The 17697-nt window shown below is 35.6% G+C and overlaps 1 protein-coding gene across 3 annotated transcripts in view; it reads right to left on the bottom strand.

The window, feature by feature from the left end:
• The window catches only part of LOC145690341 (sister chromatid cohesion protein PDS5 homolog B-A-like), a 104026-nt gene that overhangs the window by 7820 nt on the left and 78509 nt on the right, over positions 1 to 17697 (bottom strand). For 2 of the 3 annotated variants that reach the window (XM_081765138.1, XM_081765139.1), the window contains one exon: positions 16776 to 16906. The exons of the other annotated variant lie outside the window; for it this stretch is intronic. In XM_081765138.1, the coding sequence (XP_081621264.1) occupies positions 16776 to 16906 (131 nt within the window). The remainder of the gene's footprint in view (positions 1 to 16775; positions 16907 to 17697) is intronic. 3 annotated transcript variants of the gene reach the window in all.

Raw genomic sequence — 17697 nt, 5'->3', positions numbered from 1 at the left:
ACCAAAATGATGTTTCTTTTGACACACGGTAACGTCGTAACATTGTCACATTGCATTGAATTGTCATATATAACCTCAACCAGGGTCCCCACCGAACCATGAATAAGCCATGGATTTCGCATACGATGAAAAAACCTGGAATAAACCATAAATTTCGTTATCAAACCTTCCAATTTCAGTATCGAAATCTAGGTTTTAAATTAATAGAAAACACTTATTAAAAGAAGATAAAGTCGAAAGATTAAAAAAAAAAAAAAAAACTATTCCCCCATTTCTTGTATGTACGGTTAACCTCGTAAAGTTGAATTATTCACTGCAACTTACCAACCGCCACGTTGCACCGCGTCTTGGGTCTCCCCTATGCTTTTGTCCAGCACCGAGTGTTTTTTTATCGGCGTTGTGCGTTCAATAAAGCTTTAAAAAAAATCGACCGTGAAATTGTACATTTTTGAACCATGAAAACCGAAAATTCGATTATTTAGTTTGAATGGGAAACCTATCAACGTACTGCACAGCATCCGCATGAGTGATATAGCAACTGAATCATACAAGAAAAAACTTCTTTCGTTACGATCTTTATATCTTGAAAATCATGTAGACTTCTCCAAAATATAATTGTGCGCCTGAATTTTTCTAAGCCCCTTAAAATTGTGAGTTTGACAACAATGCACTCTTAAGTAACAGAAGAAGTCATAAAAAGAAAAGTGAAGACTTCCCACAGCACCTTGTTGCTTGCTGTTTGGAATATTCAAATCCTACTTCATTGCTTAATGTAACGTTAGTTATAGAATCTTGGCAAATGCAGAAATCTTTGTTTCATTAAAAAAAAAAAAAAAAAAACGCATTTTTCAACTTTAAAAAAATCGTAAAAAAACAAAAAAGATTTTAAGAAGTTCCCTCACTATCAATACAACTGAAAGAGAGTTCCACAGTTTGTTACGACAGCTGTGCGTGTTTTGTTCTTTCTTTCCGTTGATGTTCAAAACTTTTGAACCAGGTTCGAATCCCACTGAGTGCTTTTATTTATTTCCTTCCTTCTTCAAAAGAAATAATTCTTTAGGAAATCGCTAACTGATTGCCATTTGTATTCTACGATTTCCCAAACACCAAGGAAATAAATAATCGGAGCTTTTTTTTTTTTTTTTTTTTTTTTTTTTTTTTTTTTTTTTTTTTGTAAGAGTACATAGATTATACTAAAATAGGTTAAACCGTTTATTCCTTCTAGTGTGTGTATTAACAGGGTGATGCCTGAGATATCCCACTGACAAAAATGTATGCCTTCTCGAAGAAGATCATTTTGATCCCTGGTACGAATAACTTTTCCCTCCTCTAGATTTTTTTTTCGAATCTTCATGAGGATAGAAACAAAGAACAAATGTTATTTTGTAGACAAAAGTATTACAATTAGGAACAAATCCTTGTTTAGGAGATTGACTTACCAAAACTCTGTTATATATTTATCCTGTCCGTGTGTCCGTCCGTCTGCAAGACAAAACCATCTCGAGGATTACTTGACGGATCACCACCAAATTTATTCAGTATGTGGAGGGTCAAAAGTTAGGAATCGAAAAAATGAAATGAAATCTTTAAGTTTTACGTCCCACGCTTATGCCGGTTAGGCTAAAGGAGACGGTGATTATGAGAAATGAATGAAATGGTGGAATGAAGAAAGTGGGAGGAAACGGGAGAACCCCGAGAAAACCCACGAGCACGGTTTGTCCACCACAAAGTCCACACGGCGCGAGCTGGGATCGAACCAGGGACCCCAAGCACCAGGAGGTGAACGCTCTACCACTGAGCCACCGCGCACCCCAAAAGTTAAAAATCGAGTTCGATTACGTAGGTAATAATCAAACCGGCAGTAATAAAAGTAAACAATTACCGGTGTTGACGTTGATCATTATAGAGCAAAAATGGTAATATATGTATATGAAGAAGTGATTTTCTGCAATCGATTAAACACCAAGAATACATTTCATCTATATCCTTTACTCTTTACTAAAACCGGAAGCAGTAAAAGTCCTACAATTTTCGGTTTCAGTAATGATTTACACAGACCAAAAATAATAAGAGAGAGCTAGACTTTTTTTTTTTTTAAGAAATTGCTTTAGCGCTCTAGAATGGGCATTATCTTTGTCTTAATCGCCTATTCAAATCGGAAGTTTCAGATATAAACCACTTTTGGGTTTAACGTTGATCATCGTAGAATAAAGACCTAATAGATAGTGAAAAACGCTTTTCTGTGGCAGAAAATCGACCACTTCCGGTTTTAATGGTGATCCCTATAGAGTAAAATCGGTCGTAGATAGCAATTTGTTTTCTGCAATCAATTAAGCGTCCCAAGACTATATTCCATCTACACACTAATCTCTCTACTATAATCCGAAGTGGTATAAATCTACTAACACTTCCAGTTTTAATATTAATTGAGAAAATATGCCACACAAGCCCTTGGTCACATGATGTACATGTGTCATTATATATAGATCGAAGAAGTAAGTGTATGTTTGCTCGACAAACTCAATAGAACCATAGTTTTAAAGTAGTAGTGATACGTGTATACTACGCAGAGGAGTGATTTGTGATGGCATGTGTATAATGTGATGAGAACCAATTATATGACAATAATAGAAATTCAAATGAATGAAATAGATCAAGAATAGATATACAGCGAAAGTACAAAGAGAAAAATTAAATAAATTTAAAAATTGACGGTCTGTTTCTGTACATCAGTGCTGGACATCCACGGAAGATTGTGTGTAGTGATTCAGGTCCAAACCGTGCACGATGTCCTGGTAGATTGAACATTTTAAGAGTGGATATGAGTCAGCTCTCACAGGAACGAGCTCTGTAAAGTTGCGTCGTGCAAGAATTCTTGGAATGACTGAAATTGTAAATAACATTGTCATGAATGACAAACGTGAAACAATAGACGAGATAGTATCAGGAATTGGAATATCTGAGAATTGCGTGTGAACTATTGCGTGAGAATTGAAACTAAAAAAGAAAAAGAATATTGGGTGGTCCGAAATTTAGCACTTGAACAAGAGCTATGTGTAATGAAATTCTGGGATACAGAACAGTTCTTCTATAGATTTATTAGTAACAATGAGTCGTTACTAATCACATCTGAGTTCAAGAGCTAATCGAAGCAGTGGAAATATTATGGCAGTTCCGACCCCAGAAAGCGACCGTGTCACATCTTCTGCTGGTTAGCAAATGGATTGTTTTCTGGGACAAAGGGGAATAATGGTTACTAAATGGCTTCTTACGAATCACATGGTGAATATTGCTGCGTATTGTGATACACTGCTGCGACACAGAATACAATTGAGAAGATAAGATAAGTGGGCAAGTGGAGCGTTGATGCTGCGTGGCATGAACACACACAAGCCAAGTGACGTAAATATTTAAAAAGAAACGATTTATAGTCCTACACCATCCTCCATATTCCTTGTACCTTAGTCGTCAGCACAATGAAGAAACCTCTTCGGGAACGTAAATTTTCATGCTTTAACGAACTTCGTAATGCTCTTTGTGAATGTGTGAGACATATACCAAAAGATGATTGTTCCATATTTCCCAGTCGATAAAATAACTGTCCATTAGTTTCCCAGTCGATAAAATAGCTGTCAAAATACAACAAAATGAAGAAGCGTCTTCGGGAACGTAAGTTTTCGTCTTTTAATGAACTTCATAATGCTGTTCGCGAATGTGTGCGGCGTATACAAAATATTAATTGTTCCGTATTTTAGTTTCTTCGTCGATAAGACACCTGTCAAAATTTGCAGTCAGCCAGTCTCAGATATTGATTACCCTTCTATACTAATAAGCTTTAATGTGTTTAGTATACATGTATTCTTCATAGCTGAAATCGTCGCATGTTGTGTTGTGTGTTTAGTAACTTTATTCTTACTAGAATTATCAACAATAACAATGAAAATTTTAAATAAATGAATTTAACTGATGATGTATCCAGGTAAATAGATTGTTGCATCATATAGACTGATTTTTTTAGTGTCAAACGGTCGTCTATTGAGAATTACGTGTGATAATTTAAGCAGAACTACATTTGTGTATGCACATGTATACATCGCAAGAAGCTTACAAAGGCAAACAAATCATCATAAGAGCTGGAATTAATGTTTGTACAAAATTATTCCTTCACAAATTCAAAATAATTGATTCTGTTGTCGAAAACACTTTAAAAAAATGCATATGTCAATTAAATTCTGATTGAGCAAACGTGCATTGGCAGCTATAAAGGAAAGTTATTTCTGATTAGTACTGTTGATATCTTCAGCAAGTTAAAGGACAAAAAAGTAATGTTAGCAAATACTCTTAGCAACCCATAAGGATGAAAATTTACTGATTGACATTTGTAAGATACTTCCTTTAAGTGGATATATAACAGCTATTACTACTTGTTCTGCTGTTGATTCCTGGTACCTTTTCCATTACTTCAATATTTTTTAGATAAAACCCGCCATCTATTATTCAGCAGAGAATTTGTTCTTTCCTAAACAATGCGTCATACATTTGGATTTACGGTTATGTACACTAATGTCCAAAATGATTGTCGTATATCTATAACTGTCTTATAAGAATATAATTTGATAATGGTTTTGTAAGGTGCTTTTAATACTGATACTTTGTATATAATCGGGAAATAAATATTTGTGGTAAATTTCATAGGAAAAGAATTATAAATACGAAAATTAGAATGAATAAAACAAAATGTTGCTAAATGAACAAGAAAGTTTTATTTTCGCTCTATTCTTATTTACTGCTCTTTTGACATGAAATTTGCCACATGCATGTCATTGTTGATTCTACACATACTAACATTATAAGAAATTCCGGGGAATTCATTATCAAATTATATTCCTACAACAACATATTTATAGACAGGCGACAATAATTTTGGACATGAGTGTACCTATAGCTTGGATGCTCTGTACGTTACATTTAATTTGTTCTTGGAATTCCAACAGCTACTACGATGTACCCAGAACTTCTGTATTATGTCTTTCTTCAAATTTGACGGAACTAAAAAGCATCGGTGTTTGGAGACAGAGAAAAAGAAACGACCACTATTCAAAAAACGCTGCACGCTTAGTTAGTTCCAAGGCACAACAATACTGATGGATGAATATTATATTCCCTTTCTATTACGTAGGAGGTTCAGCGAGGTACAAAAATTGCGAAGAGAATATGCAAATAAGAAAGTTATGCGATTACGATTATGGTGTAACGTATTCAAACGCAAGCTACAGATCTTGAATTTTACGTCGATCCTCTCATCATAGTGACAAGAAACAGTTCAATAAAGGAAGTATGTTATCAAAATTATCATCATAGATTGGAATGGGGAAATTTGTATTTTATAATGTTTGTTTTGCTTGGTTTGGTTTGGTGACACGACATAAACAAATGTATTGTACATGTATGATCTGTCAGGAAAGTAAATGTACACCTATTTTTCGAGTCTGGCATTCCTGCACTCCATCCGTGGAGAGTATGAGAATTAAATCAATCAAATGTTTACTGAGGCGCAAAAAGAAAAGCTTAATCTGAATAAGACATTGCAGAGGGGCACAAGCTGTGAATACGAATAGTGCATTGTGTAAATAAAGGACGACACCGAAAGAGAAAGCCAGAAACAGCTGTTAAACTTACAAAAAAAAGAGTAAAAATTGTCGAAGTGGGAACATAAAACACAAATACAACAAATACGCCGACAACTAAACGGTCACCATGCCATGAACTTGGTGTAGTGGTTAAGGTGCTGGCTTACAAATGCAAAGGACGCAAGTTCGAATCCTCAGCAAGGACATTTTTAAAAATTTTTGTTAATAATACATACAACTAATCAGAGATGGTAAAAGAGGTCGTATTTAGTTTTTCGTAGCAATTATTATTGGTAATGTTTAGTACTGATAATACTTTTTGTCTTTGCGTATTGCTTTTGTTCTTGTCTTCATTTCGAAAGAGAAGAATATCCGAACAAATGCCACAAAAATTCCTCATATTTTGAATGTAAACGCCATTTGCAATTAGTGAAGAATAAAAATTGAACGTTCCGAAGTAGCTGCAAAAAGTAAAAGGAAAAACATGGAAGTCGACCATACTCATGGTTACTGAAAATACAATTTCTACATGCCTTACACCTCCCGACCACGTTTTTACGTTAGCAAGTAAGAGGCTTGTGTTTAGGTTAGGTTGGTCAATACGTTTTGCAAAGGGGCCCGGTTTAGCTCTGACGCACCACAGGTGCGAGAAGGGAGAAAAACACTTTTTCTCTCTCCCTCTGTGTGTCTATTTATCTATCTATTTGTATATATATATAACGCTATTTGTGAATGCCATAACCACCCTAATTATCAGCGGATTGAGACGAAACTTGGCACAAACATTAATTGTTGAAATATCTTGATGAGTTCGTTAACCAGAATAATCAGATGAAAATGTTCAAAATGGTGGCCCTTCAAACTCTTAAAAAGTTCCAAGGGAACCAAATTTCGCCCATAAATAGGTATTCAGAAAGTTTGAATAAATTTTCCTCTTTTACTGAAATATTTGTGTGCAGAAACTTATTGAAATATTGGACCCGATTAATAGCCTAAAGAAGGTTCACGCCCTTTCGCTACGGTCAGTTTTTTTTTTTTTTTTTTTTTTTTTTTTTTTTTTTTTTTTTTTTGCAGGAGGGGGTTATCTTCCTATTGGAACAAGATGATTGTTACTGATGATATGAAATTACACATTGAAAGTGAAGTAACTTGTGTAACGTGTTATTTGAAAAGAATAATATAATAAATGTGCATTCCTCTAACACAGAGAACTCATGTATTTCGAGTTCGGGAGCCTGAATGGCGAGGAGTGTTATTTGGTTTGCTTTTTAGTAACACATTGCATTGCAAATAAAGGTAGGCAACATTAGTGGTAAGTAAAACAACAACAATAATAATAATAATAATAATAATAATAATAATAATAATAATAATAATAATAGGTGTTGTTTGTGGCAAGGCAATATCTTCCTCAGTTCTTCTTCAAAGGTAATGATTGTAACGCCATATCTCCCTTACAAACAAAATATTAGCAATTTATATCGAGAGAACGGGAAACTGTAGAGCGATGGGACCAACGTTGGACAGTATGCACTCATAGTACTCAGAAAAGTAAACGATTTCAATGCAAAATGAACGAAGAGTCATTGTCATGGGTACTCATGGGGCCACGGCAGAGCCCTCTTTAGGCAAAATGTCGATAGCTTATATCGAGAAAACAGGAGGTGATACTGGGATGGGACCAACGTTGGACACCGTGGACCCATAAGGCGCATCGAAATAATTAGGGAGGCGGGCGCCAGCCAGCCTTACTTATTTCCACATAATAATATAAAATTATATTGTCGAAATACACACACGAGTTAGCTACTAATATTTCATATTATTATTATTATTATTATTATTATTATTATCTACAGCGTCTTTTCATTACGTGAGCATGTTTGACATGAAACCAAAGAGAAAATCCATCCTGTAGCGAAAAGAAACAATACTTTCTCTTAAATGGATAAAATATCAAGCCGAGATTGATTCGAACTCGCATGGACGGCGCGAAAAGCCAGTGCTTTGTCCACTATTTTTTTAACTGACTCACCGAACGCGTTTCAGTAACTTACTTATTGCTAATTTTACTTGCTTCACTAGTTTAACTTGCTTTTTCTAATAACTTATAACGACAGGGACACAAACACAGAAACATCGAGAACAGTTAAAAATGATAGATGCTCTCCCGCCGAGAATCGAACCCGAGACTCCATACACCCAAGGCTCACGTGCTAGCCTCTAGACCAGCGGCGCTGGCAACGCTCACTTCCTGTGTCAGGGATTACAACCACTGTATTGCCAGCTATCACTTCTGTGGGTTGTATACTATGATCACATGTTTCTTCTTTGCTGGAAGAGTAAAACCTACATTATATGTAATACATGAGGTATTTAGACCTACATGCTCTTCATATAATGTAATAAAAGGGTCATGGTGTCGGATTTTAATACATAACGTATTGCAGTATACAACATGCTTTGCATTACTTGTTTGTTTGTAGACAGCTACTAGCTTAGTGTTCTGAAAGGTTGTGTATAAACTAGGGATAGCCCGTTCCGGAATTATTAGTTTTCGGACTCCCGAAAGTAAAGCCGGACAAATTCCGGAATTCGGAAAAATCCAATTTTGTAATAATTTCGGAATTCGGAAAAATCCGGAATTTAGAAATTTCTGATTTCGTTAACATTCCGGAATTCGGAAAATCCGGATTTTTTTCGAAAGTCGGAGTTTTTCTCAATTCCGGAATTTTCTAAATTCCGGATTCTTTCCGAGTTCCGAAATTCTTCTGAATTCCGGAGTATAACTGAATTCCATAATTTTGCGAAATCCGGAAAGTGAAATGAATCCGCTTCCGAAAAATGAATTTATTTTGGTTAATATGAATCGTGGCGGAAATAAGTCTTTGACCAGGTAATGGCGACTGCTTTGAAAGAAATGGGGAGTATGAGAATTCAATCTGTCATATTTGTAGTTTCGTGTGGAGAAAGAACGAACTTGTGAACCAGTGGTTTAAGAAAAACTCAAGTTATTAATATAAACTTTGCCGACTTCATAAAAGAAATACGAAAGACATTTTGAATCGAAAAATATAACATACAAGTTTGCAAGCGGAGACAAAGAAACCTAACGTAACCAGACTAAAGACGGATCGTTTACCGCGTAGCGATCGCGGTTCAGTGGTCAAGGTGCTTCTGCGAATGCACGTTGCAATTTTTTTTCTTACTTTAGAATTTTTGATGGCGATTGATCAGCGATAACATACGTTTTATTATATTCAGATATTTGAATACTCGGATGTTTCAATACTTGAACTATCAAATCTTCAGGAATAATAATAGTAATAATAATAATTATTATTATCTCGTAGAAGATTAAAAGCTAGAAGCTAAATTATCGCTCAGGTCATACCATTACAAGGAGAAACGTGACATTTGGAAAGAATATTTCGGTTTGGTTTAATGTTGCTCACCAGAAGAGGAGTTTCTCATTTCGTTTCTAAAACAAATAAAATAACATGAGAATTAACATTTTACATTCGAGACGGGTCAGGGCTAAATCAAAATTTTCGTCTCTCTTTGGAGATGAGAATCGAGACGAGACGAAAAGTATCGTAAACATTTCCCGTCTTCTCTCGATTCTCGAAATAGTGTATGTCCATTCTTTAAGTAACAATTGCTCTGTAGACTGAATCTCATAGGCTATTTCGTTACATTGTATTTCAGAGCTCATTGAATTATGCTCTGTGTAGGTATTTTTGTAGCAAAGCTTTTATATTTACCTCTGCATATTCTAAAAATTAGTTTATTATATGCCTTACTGTCGCGTGATATTCAGTTATATTTATTACAGTTATTTTCCTCAAAACATACTTTCTACATGAAACTTCAATAAAAGGTTCTAGTTTAAAATGTTGGTAGTTGCAGAGGTGTGTCTTGAAGGTACGGAACCCTTTCCCCGAAATCTCTACTTTTAAGTAAGTTTTGCCAAATTTCAGGGCAAGTTTAAAACTATTATTATTATTATTATTATTATTATTATTATTATTATTATATCAACTCCATGTATAATCTTTAAAAGATATACGGTTTGTATCTGAATAGTAAAAGCTAATTGACTGTCGATCTCGGTCGTCTGGAAGTCTTCAGGAGGCATCGGACATCGGTCACGTTCTGGGTTTGAGTTCCGAAGGGGCAAGTATTAGGGCTGGCTCGAGCAAAAAATTGTTAAAAGTTATAGGCTTCATCCAAACATATTCAAAACAGCTGGGACCGGGTTTGGGTTTCTCAACGGCTCGAGCGGCTCGGCTTACAGCTCATTCAATATCGAACCGAATCGAGAAGTGAGCCGAGCCAACAGCTCACCACACCGAGCCGATTTGAGCCATCGGCTTAGTTGAGCTGAGTCGAAACGTGCTGATGAACTAGTTTCAACTTAGCTGGCTCGAACCGGTTCACATGAGCCGAGTAGGTGACCCATCCCAACCGAGAAAGCTCGAGCCATCGGCTCAATTGAGCTGAGTCGATGGCTTGTTCCAACTAAGCCGGCTCGGGTCATCGGCTCATCCCAACCGAGCCGACTCGAGCTGTTCGCTCAGTTGATACGAGCCGAGCCGGTTGATATCACTACCCGAGTTGGTCTTCTGCTTGGGCTCAAGAATTCGACCGTGCAGATCTCAGCCTTGATTTTAAGAACTACAGTATATACTTATATTGGTGATTACGACATTTGAGGCTGTCTCGTAATAATAATAATAATAATAATAATAATAATAATAATAATAATAATAATAAATTCTTGTCTTCTCGTTATCTAGACGAGACGAGATACACTAAAATTGCCCCACGAGATGCACTAAAATTACGAGATGAGACGCACCTCTGTCGTGAGCAACACTAAAAGTATTCCACATTACTGCTTACATTTCTCATGGCTTTTGCTTTCCAGTCTGATCAGGCCATTATTTCAAAACGAGTTAAAACGAGCTGAACGAGCGAGAGAGCCATTATCAAACTCAACTCAACTCGAAACTAGACCTCGAAAACAGCGACTTGGCTCGGAACTCAATTCAGGAAAATTACCTTTGACTCGACTCAAATTGTACTCGAGTTGAATTGAATTTTGGCTCGACTTGTGCTCATCCCTATTCGTGTTTGTATTTTATGTTTCCACTTCAACAATGTCTGCTCTTTTTTCTCCTTTTACCTGCTGTTTCTGGATTTCTCTTTCGGTGTCGTCCTTTATTTACACCGTGCACTATTCTTATTCCCAGCTTGTGACCCGCTTCAATGTCTTATTCAGTTTAGGCTTTTCTCCTTACATTGACTTGACATGTGATTGATTTAATTCTCACTTTCCGCGCACGACCGATGAAAATGTTTTATTATTATTATTATTACTATTATTATTATTATTATTATTATTATTATTATACTATTGAACTTGCACGGCGAAATTACTGTATAATACGATATCATTTCAGTAATTTTATTCCATTGTATGTTATTTAATTTATTAATGGGCACTAAATTGTCTCCAGATCAACGAATAAATTAACTACGGCATGCACTTTGGTGGAAATATCATTACATGAACATGTTTGGAACGAACCAATAATCTTATTGCAATGATATTTCCACCAAAGTGCATGCCGTAGTTAATTTATTCGTTGATCTGGAGACAATTTAGTGCCCATTAATAAACTAAATAACATACAATGGAGTAAAATTACAGAAATGATATCGTATTATACAGTAATTTCGCCGTGCAAGTTCAATAGTATAATAATAATAATAATAATAATAATAATAATAATAATAATAATAATAATAATAATAATAATAAAACATTTTCATCGGTCGTGCGCGGAAAGTGAGAATTAAATCAATCACATGTCAAGTCAATGTAAGGAGAAAAGCCTAAACTGAATAAGACATTGAAGCGGGTCACAAGCTGGGAATAAGAATAGTGTATGGTGTTAATAAAGGACGACACCGACAGAGAAATCCAGAAACAATAGGTAAACGAAGAAAAAAAAGAGTAGAAATTGTTGAAGTGAAAACAAAATACAAATACGAATAGGGATGAGCAGGAGTCGAGCCAAAATTCGACTCGACTCGAGTTCAATCCGAGTCGAGTCAAAGGTATTTTTCTTGTAGTACTTAAAATTATACTGTAGTTCTTAAAATTAAGGCTGAGACCTGCACGGTCGAATTCCTGAGCCCAAGCAGAAGACCAACTCGGGTAGTGATATCAACCGGCTCGGCTCGTATCAACTGAGCGAAGTTGTTGTATTACTATACATCTGCTTCCGCCCCTGTCAAATCTGGTCGATCTCGTTGACGCGACATATTTGCTTTTTTATACCCCTTTCTTCGTTTACTGAACAAAACAGTAACTATTCTGAAATATACTACTGCGCACGCCTCGTAGATAAATATTTCTGATGCCAATAGTTTCCGTTTTGTCCAAGGAATGTTCTTTTTCTTATTCCCAGCATGACCCTTTTATTACATTATATGAAGAGCATGTAGGTCTAAATACCTCATGTATTACATATAATGTAGGTTTTACTCTTGCAGCAGAGAAGAAACATGTGATCATAGTATACAACCCACAGAAGTGATAGCTGGCAAGACAGTGGTCGTAATCCCTAACGACACAGGGAGAGAGTGGTGCCCTTCCCGCTGGTCTAGTCGCTAGCACGTGCGCCTTTGACGTATGGAGTTCCGGGTTCGATTCCCGGCGGGAGAGCATCTATGATTTTTAACTGTTCTCGATGTTTCTGTGTTCGTGTCTCTGTCGTTATAAGTTATTAGAAAAAGCAAGTTAAACTAGTGAAGCAAGTAAAATTAGCAATAAGTAAGTTACTGAAACACATTCAGTGAGTCAGTTAAAAAAAAAAGTGGACAAAGCACTGGCTTTTCGCGCCGTCCATGCGAGTTCGAATTAATCTCGGTTTGTTTTTTTATCCATTTGAGAGAAAATATTGCTTCTTTACGCTACAGGTAGTCTACTCTTTTCGTATTTTTCGCTGTCGTTCACAGTTAAAGTAACTGACTATTATTCTTTCTACGAATGATGGATCTTCTCTTTGGCTTCATGTCAAACACGCACACGTAATGAAAAGACGCTGTCGATAATAATAATAATAATAATATGAAATATTAGTAGCTAACTCGTGTGTGTATTTCGACAACATAATTTTATATTATTATGTGGAAATAAGTACGGCTGCCTGGCGCCCCTCCCCTATTTTTTTCGATGCGCTTTATGGGTCCACGGTGTCCAAAGTTGGTCCCATCCCAGTATCACCTCCTGTTTTCTCGATATAAGCTATCGACATTTTGCCTAAAGAGGGCTCTGCCGTGGCCCCATGAGTACCCATGACAATGACTCTTCGTTCATTTTGCATTGAAATCGTTTACTTTTCTGAGTACTATGAGTGCATACTGTCCAACGTTGGTCCCATCGCTCTACAGTTTCCCGTTCTCTCGATATAAATTGCTAATATTTTGTTTGTAAGGGAGATATGGCGTTACAATCATTACCTTTGAAGAAGAACTGAGGAAGATATTGCCTTGCCACAAACAACACCTATTATTATTATTATTATTATTATTATTATTATTATTATTATTATTATTATTATTATTATTATTATTGTTGTTGTTGTTGTTGTTGTTTTACTTACCACTAATGTTGCCTACCTTTATTTGCAATGCAATGTGTTACTAAAAAGCAAACCAAATAACACTCCTCGCCATTCAGGCTCCCGAACTCGAAATACATGAGTTCTCTGTGTTAGAGGAATGCACATTTATTATATTATTCTTTTCAAATAACACGTTACACAAGTTACTTCACTTTCAATGTGTAATTTCATATCATCAGTAACAATCATCTTGTTCCAATAGGAAGATAACCCCCTCCTGCAAAAAAAAAAAAAACTGACCGTAGCGAAAGGGCGTGAACCTTCTTTAGGCTATTAATCGGGACCAATATTTCAATAAGTTTCTGCACACAAATATTTCAGTAAAAGAGGAAAATTTATTCAAACTTTCTGAATACCTATTTATGGGCGAAATTTGGTTCCCTTGGAACTTTTTAAGAGTTTGAAGGGCCACCATTTTGAACATTTTCATCTGATTATTCTGGTTAACGAACTCATCAAGATATTTCAACAATTAATGTTTGTGCCAAGTTTCGTCTCAATCCGCTGATAATTAGGGTGGTTATGGCATTCACAAATAGCGTTATATATATACAAATAGATAGATAAATAGACACACAGAGGGAGAGAGAAAAAGTGTTTTTCTCCCTTCTCGCACCTGTGGTGCGTCAGAGCTAAACCGGGCCCCTTTGCAAAACGTATTGACCAACCTAACCTAAACACAAACCTCTTACTTGCTAACGTAGAAACGTGGTCGGGAGGTGTAAGGCATGTAGAAATTGTATTTTTAATAAGCATGAGTATGGTCCACTTCCATGTTTTTCTTTTTACTTTTAGCAGCTACATCGGAACGTTCAATTTTTATTCTTCACTAATTGCAAATGGCGTTTACATTCAAAATATGAGGAATTTTTGTGGCATTTGTTCGGATATTCTTCTCTTTGGAAATGAAGAAAAGAATAAAAGCAATACGCAAAGACAAAAAGTATTATCAGTACTAAACATTACCAATAATAATTGCTACGAAAAACTAAATACGACCTCTTTTACCATCTCTCATGAGTTGTATGTATTTTGTAAAATTTTGTAAAATTGAGTTGTAAAATTTTTAAAAATGTCCTTGCCGAGGATTCGAACTTGCGTCCTTTGCATTTGTAAGCCAGCACCTTAACCACTACACCAAGTTCATGGCATGGTGACCGTTTAGTTGTCGGCGTATTTGTTGTATTTGTGTTTTATGTTCCCACTTCGACAATTTTTACTCTTTTTTTGTAAGTTTAACAGCTGTTTCTGGCTTTCTCTTTCGGTGTCGTCCTTTATTTACACAATGCACTATTCGTATTCACAGCTTGTGCCCCTCTGCAATGTCTTATTCAGATTAAGCTTTTCTTTTTGCCCCTCAGTAAACATTTGATTGATTTAATTCTCATACTCTCCACGGATGGAGCGCAGGAATGCCAGACTCGAAAAATAGGTGTACATTTACTTTCCTGACAGATCATACAAAGTTCTATGAAATATCATCCTTCATTTCCTTATAATATAGTTCCTTATTTACTTCTTTTATGTTAAGCACTTCTGTAGGAAAGCAACAGCTTCTTCCATTATATCAATTTGTTAAATGAAATTTACACTTTAAACACAAATTAAGACTTTCGCTCCTGGGCGTAAAAAATAACTTCCAATATCCTGTTAGTTTAATGCATTTTTAAAAAATATTTATCAGATAGTAGGGAAAAGATAGACATTCGAAATACATGGCAAAAAAATAAATTTTTATTTTTTAAAAAAAAATTTAAGATGAATACGACATTTATTGGTATAGTTGGGTGGAATTGTTACGTTCGGACTTCGTCTGTTTGCTCCGAATCCTGTTCAGGTGTAGGATTAAAAGTATTACTTCGTTGAATTGGGACTCTACTTTATTAAATAGATTAATTTTCAAGATAGAAAACCATTTCTATGTAACTTTACAACAAGAAGTTTGTAATTACAAAATTAATATTATAAGAGGTATGGGCTGGAAATATTTTGTGGCAATATGCTCGCTAGACGGAGCAAATAATATTTAAATATTTAGGATTCTGTTTGAAATTCTTAAAAGAACAACTTCTGTTGAATATAAGTGTTTCATAGGAGAAGTCTGCTTTTTAATCAACAATTATACTTTAAAATACATGGAAAAAATAAATTACAAACAGGAAGTTAAAAGAACAGGTAAGTGTGAAGATCTTTGCTTTGAAGGTAAATATAGGTTTAATATTTACATAAATGGAGTGATCAATAAATTTTTGCCATCGTATAGAGAAAGTGGAGCTAGAAGTTTGAAACTGACACATGCTCTTCGTCTTTTGCCACATATTTTTTCTACAAAGTAACACATTTCTCCACACACAGTCGTTCAAATTTCAGAACCATTCATATCGGTCAGGAAACCAATGGTCGACAGTGAAAATGACAGCATCCGAAAGAAAAAACGCCTTCCTTTCAGCAATTGGTTGTTTTTCGGAAAGAAGCAAAGAAAAGTCTGATGGCATAAAGTTACAGTAGTATGGTGTTTGGGTAATTAACTGGTAGCCGAGGCTCAACGTAACATACAATGTCTCTTGGACTTGGATGGAAGCATTGTCGGCTAACAGGCGGACACTTTTGCTTGGTATACCATGGCGTTTTACTTTCAAAACATCACGAAGTTTTCTTGCAGCAGACCTCAGTAATATTTCCCAGTCACGCTGTGACACAGGGTTAGGTAACATTGCAATAATGGCATGTAGAAATAAATTGTAATTGTTCATAATAGAACATTTTTAATCCATTTGCTGTCTTTCTAATGCAGATGGACGGAACCCAAGTCCAGCACGGGCATTGTGTATGAATCTTTTCTGTGAGTGGTGGTAGGTTCTCTGTTTGTGGGACTCGCAGCTAAAGGAAAACATTTTTTGCTTGACATCTAACTATGGAACTGTAAAGTTCGCGTACGTTCAAAGCTGTTGTCAGTTTTCGTGTTTAGCGTCATTTCTGCAGACGAACAAGATGAATGTTTTATGCTAGGGTAATTTTATTTTATTTATTATTCTGTAGTAATACATGAAGAAATATAAATAGACGAAGAACAAATAGCAAACATTGTAGCAGTTTCACCCAATGATACCAATAACAAACAAGTTTTGCATCTTTTCCACATTATGTTTCTACTATCAAATCTTTTTTCATGTAAGTGAAAGAGCATTTGTTTGAAATAATATTGTAGCTATTCCACCCAACAATATCACTAGATGTTGTATTAATCTTAAAATCTAATATTTAGAGAATTTATTTACCATTTTGCATGCCTATCATTTTTATTACTTCACAGACATCTTTTAAAAATGCACTAATCGACAGGAAGTTGTAATTAGCATAGTTATATAAGCACAGGAGCGAAATGTTACAATATGAATAACGTATATTGATAATGGTTATTTCAAAGAGAAAAAAAAATTCAATTTACCTTATATGGTGTGGAATTGCATTAGTGTTCTCAATTGCAAGAAACGCTTTAAGTACAGACAGTACAGTCTTTGCTTTGGTTTGATTTTTGAGGCCAAGTACCCAACGGGTAACCATCTTCATGCTTTCGAGCTAAAAAATAATTTCTTACTGAATATTATTTAAATGGAAGGTACATACAAACTAAAAACTAAATCATTTGGATGTCTAAATAAATAAATAAGGAATGATACTAGAGGTATGTCAACATATTTAAATGTGCCTTTCTGTAGATCTAAAACGTACATTTTGTGAACAGGAGAACATACTATGAGAACATCAACTTTCGATTTGATTTCTTGATATTTTGCTTTCAAAATTAAATGTCTCATCCTCAGAGTGTATGAAAGAGTTAAGAAAAGTAGAGAAATGCTGGCCATAGATAGGTCATAGACGATATTCATAATACCATGTAAATATTTTTTGTTCTTGTTTTCTTATGAACATGCTGGGTGTTGTTTGTTTTAATCAACCACATACATACGTTCAATTTAACGAAAACACGTAAAAGAAATGAAACTTTCCAGATTGAGTTGAACCACTTTTCGCCCTCAGAATATCTCCGAGCGACGTAGAATGGGATCATAGCGGTAAATAGTAGCAAGTGGGACACTGCACCATTCCGCGTGCAGTGCATTACTCGTTCCGTGAGAGAGAATGCAGGAGGAAATCTGTGCCGGGTTCGTATCTCCAAAACGGAGCACAGATGATAATTATGTTCAGGTTCAGAGGCTGGGCGGGCCAGGGGAGATGTTCAACTTCATCCCGATGTTCCTCAAACCACGCCGCAAAGATTCAGCTGTGCAAACGGGAGAATTAGCATCACGGAATCTGTTTATTGCCCGGAAACAAGATCTGAACCATAGCATGTACGTGATTCCTTA

The sequence above is a fragment of the Thermobia domestica genome, chromosome 7 (assembly GCF_964235325.1).
Source record: "Thermobia domestica chromosome 7, izTheDome1.hap1.1, whole genome shotgun sequence".
Taxonomy (NCBI): domain Eukaryota; kingdom Metazoa; phylum Arthropoda; class Insecta; order Zygentoma; family Lepismatidae; genus Thermobia; species Thermobia domestica.
The sequence above is the reverse complement of the archived record's forward strand: the minus strand, read 5'-3'. Positions and strand labels throughout refer to the sequence as shown.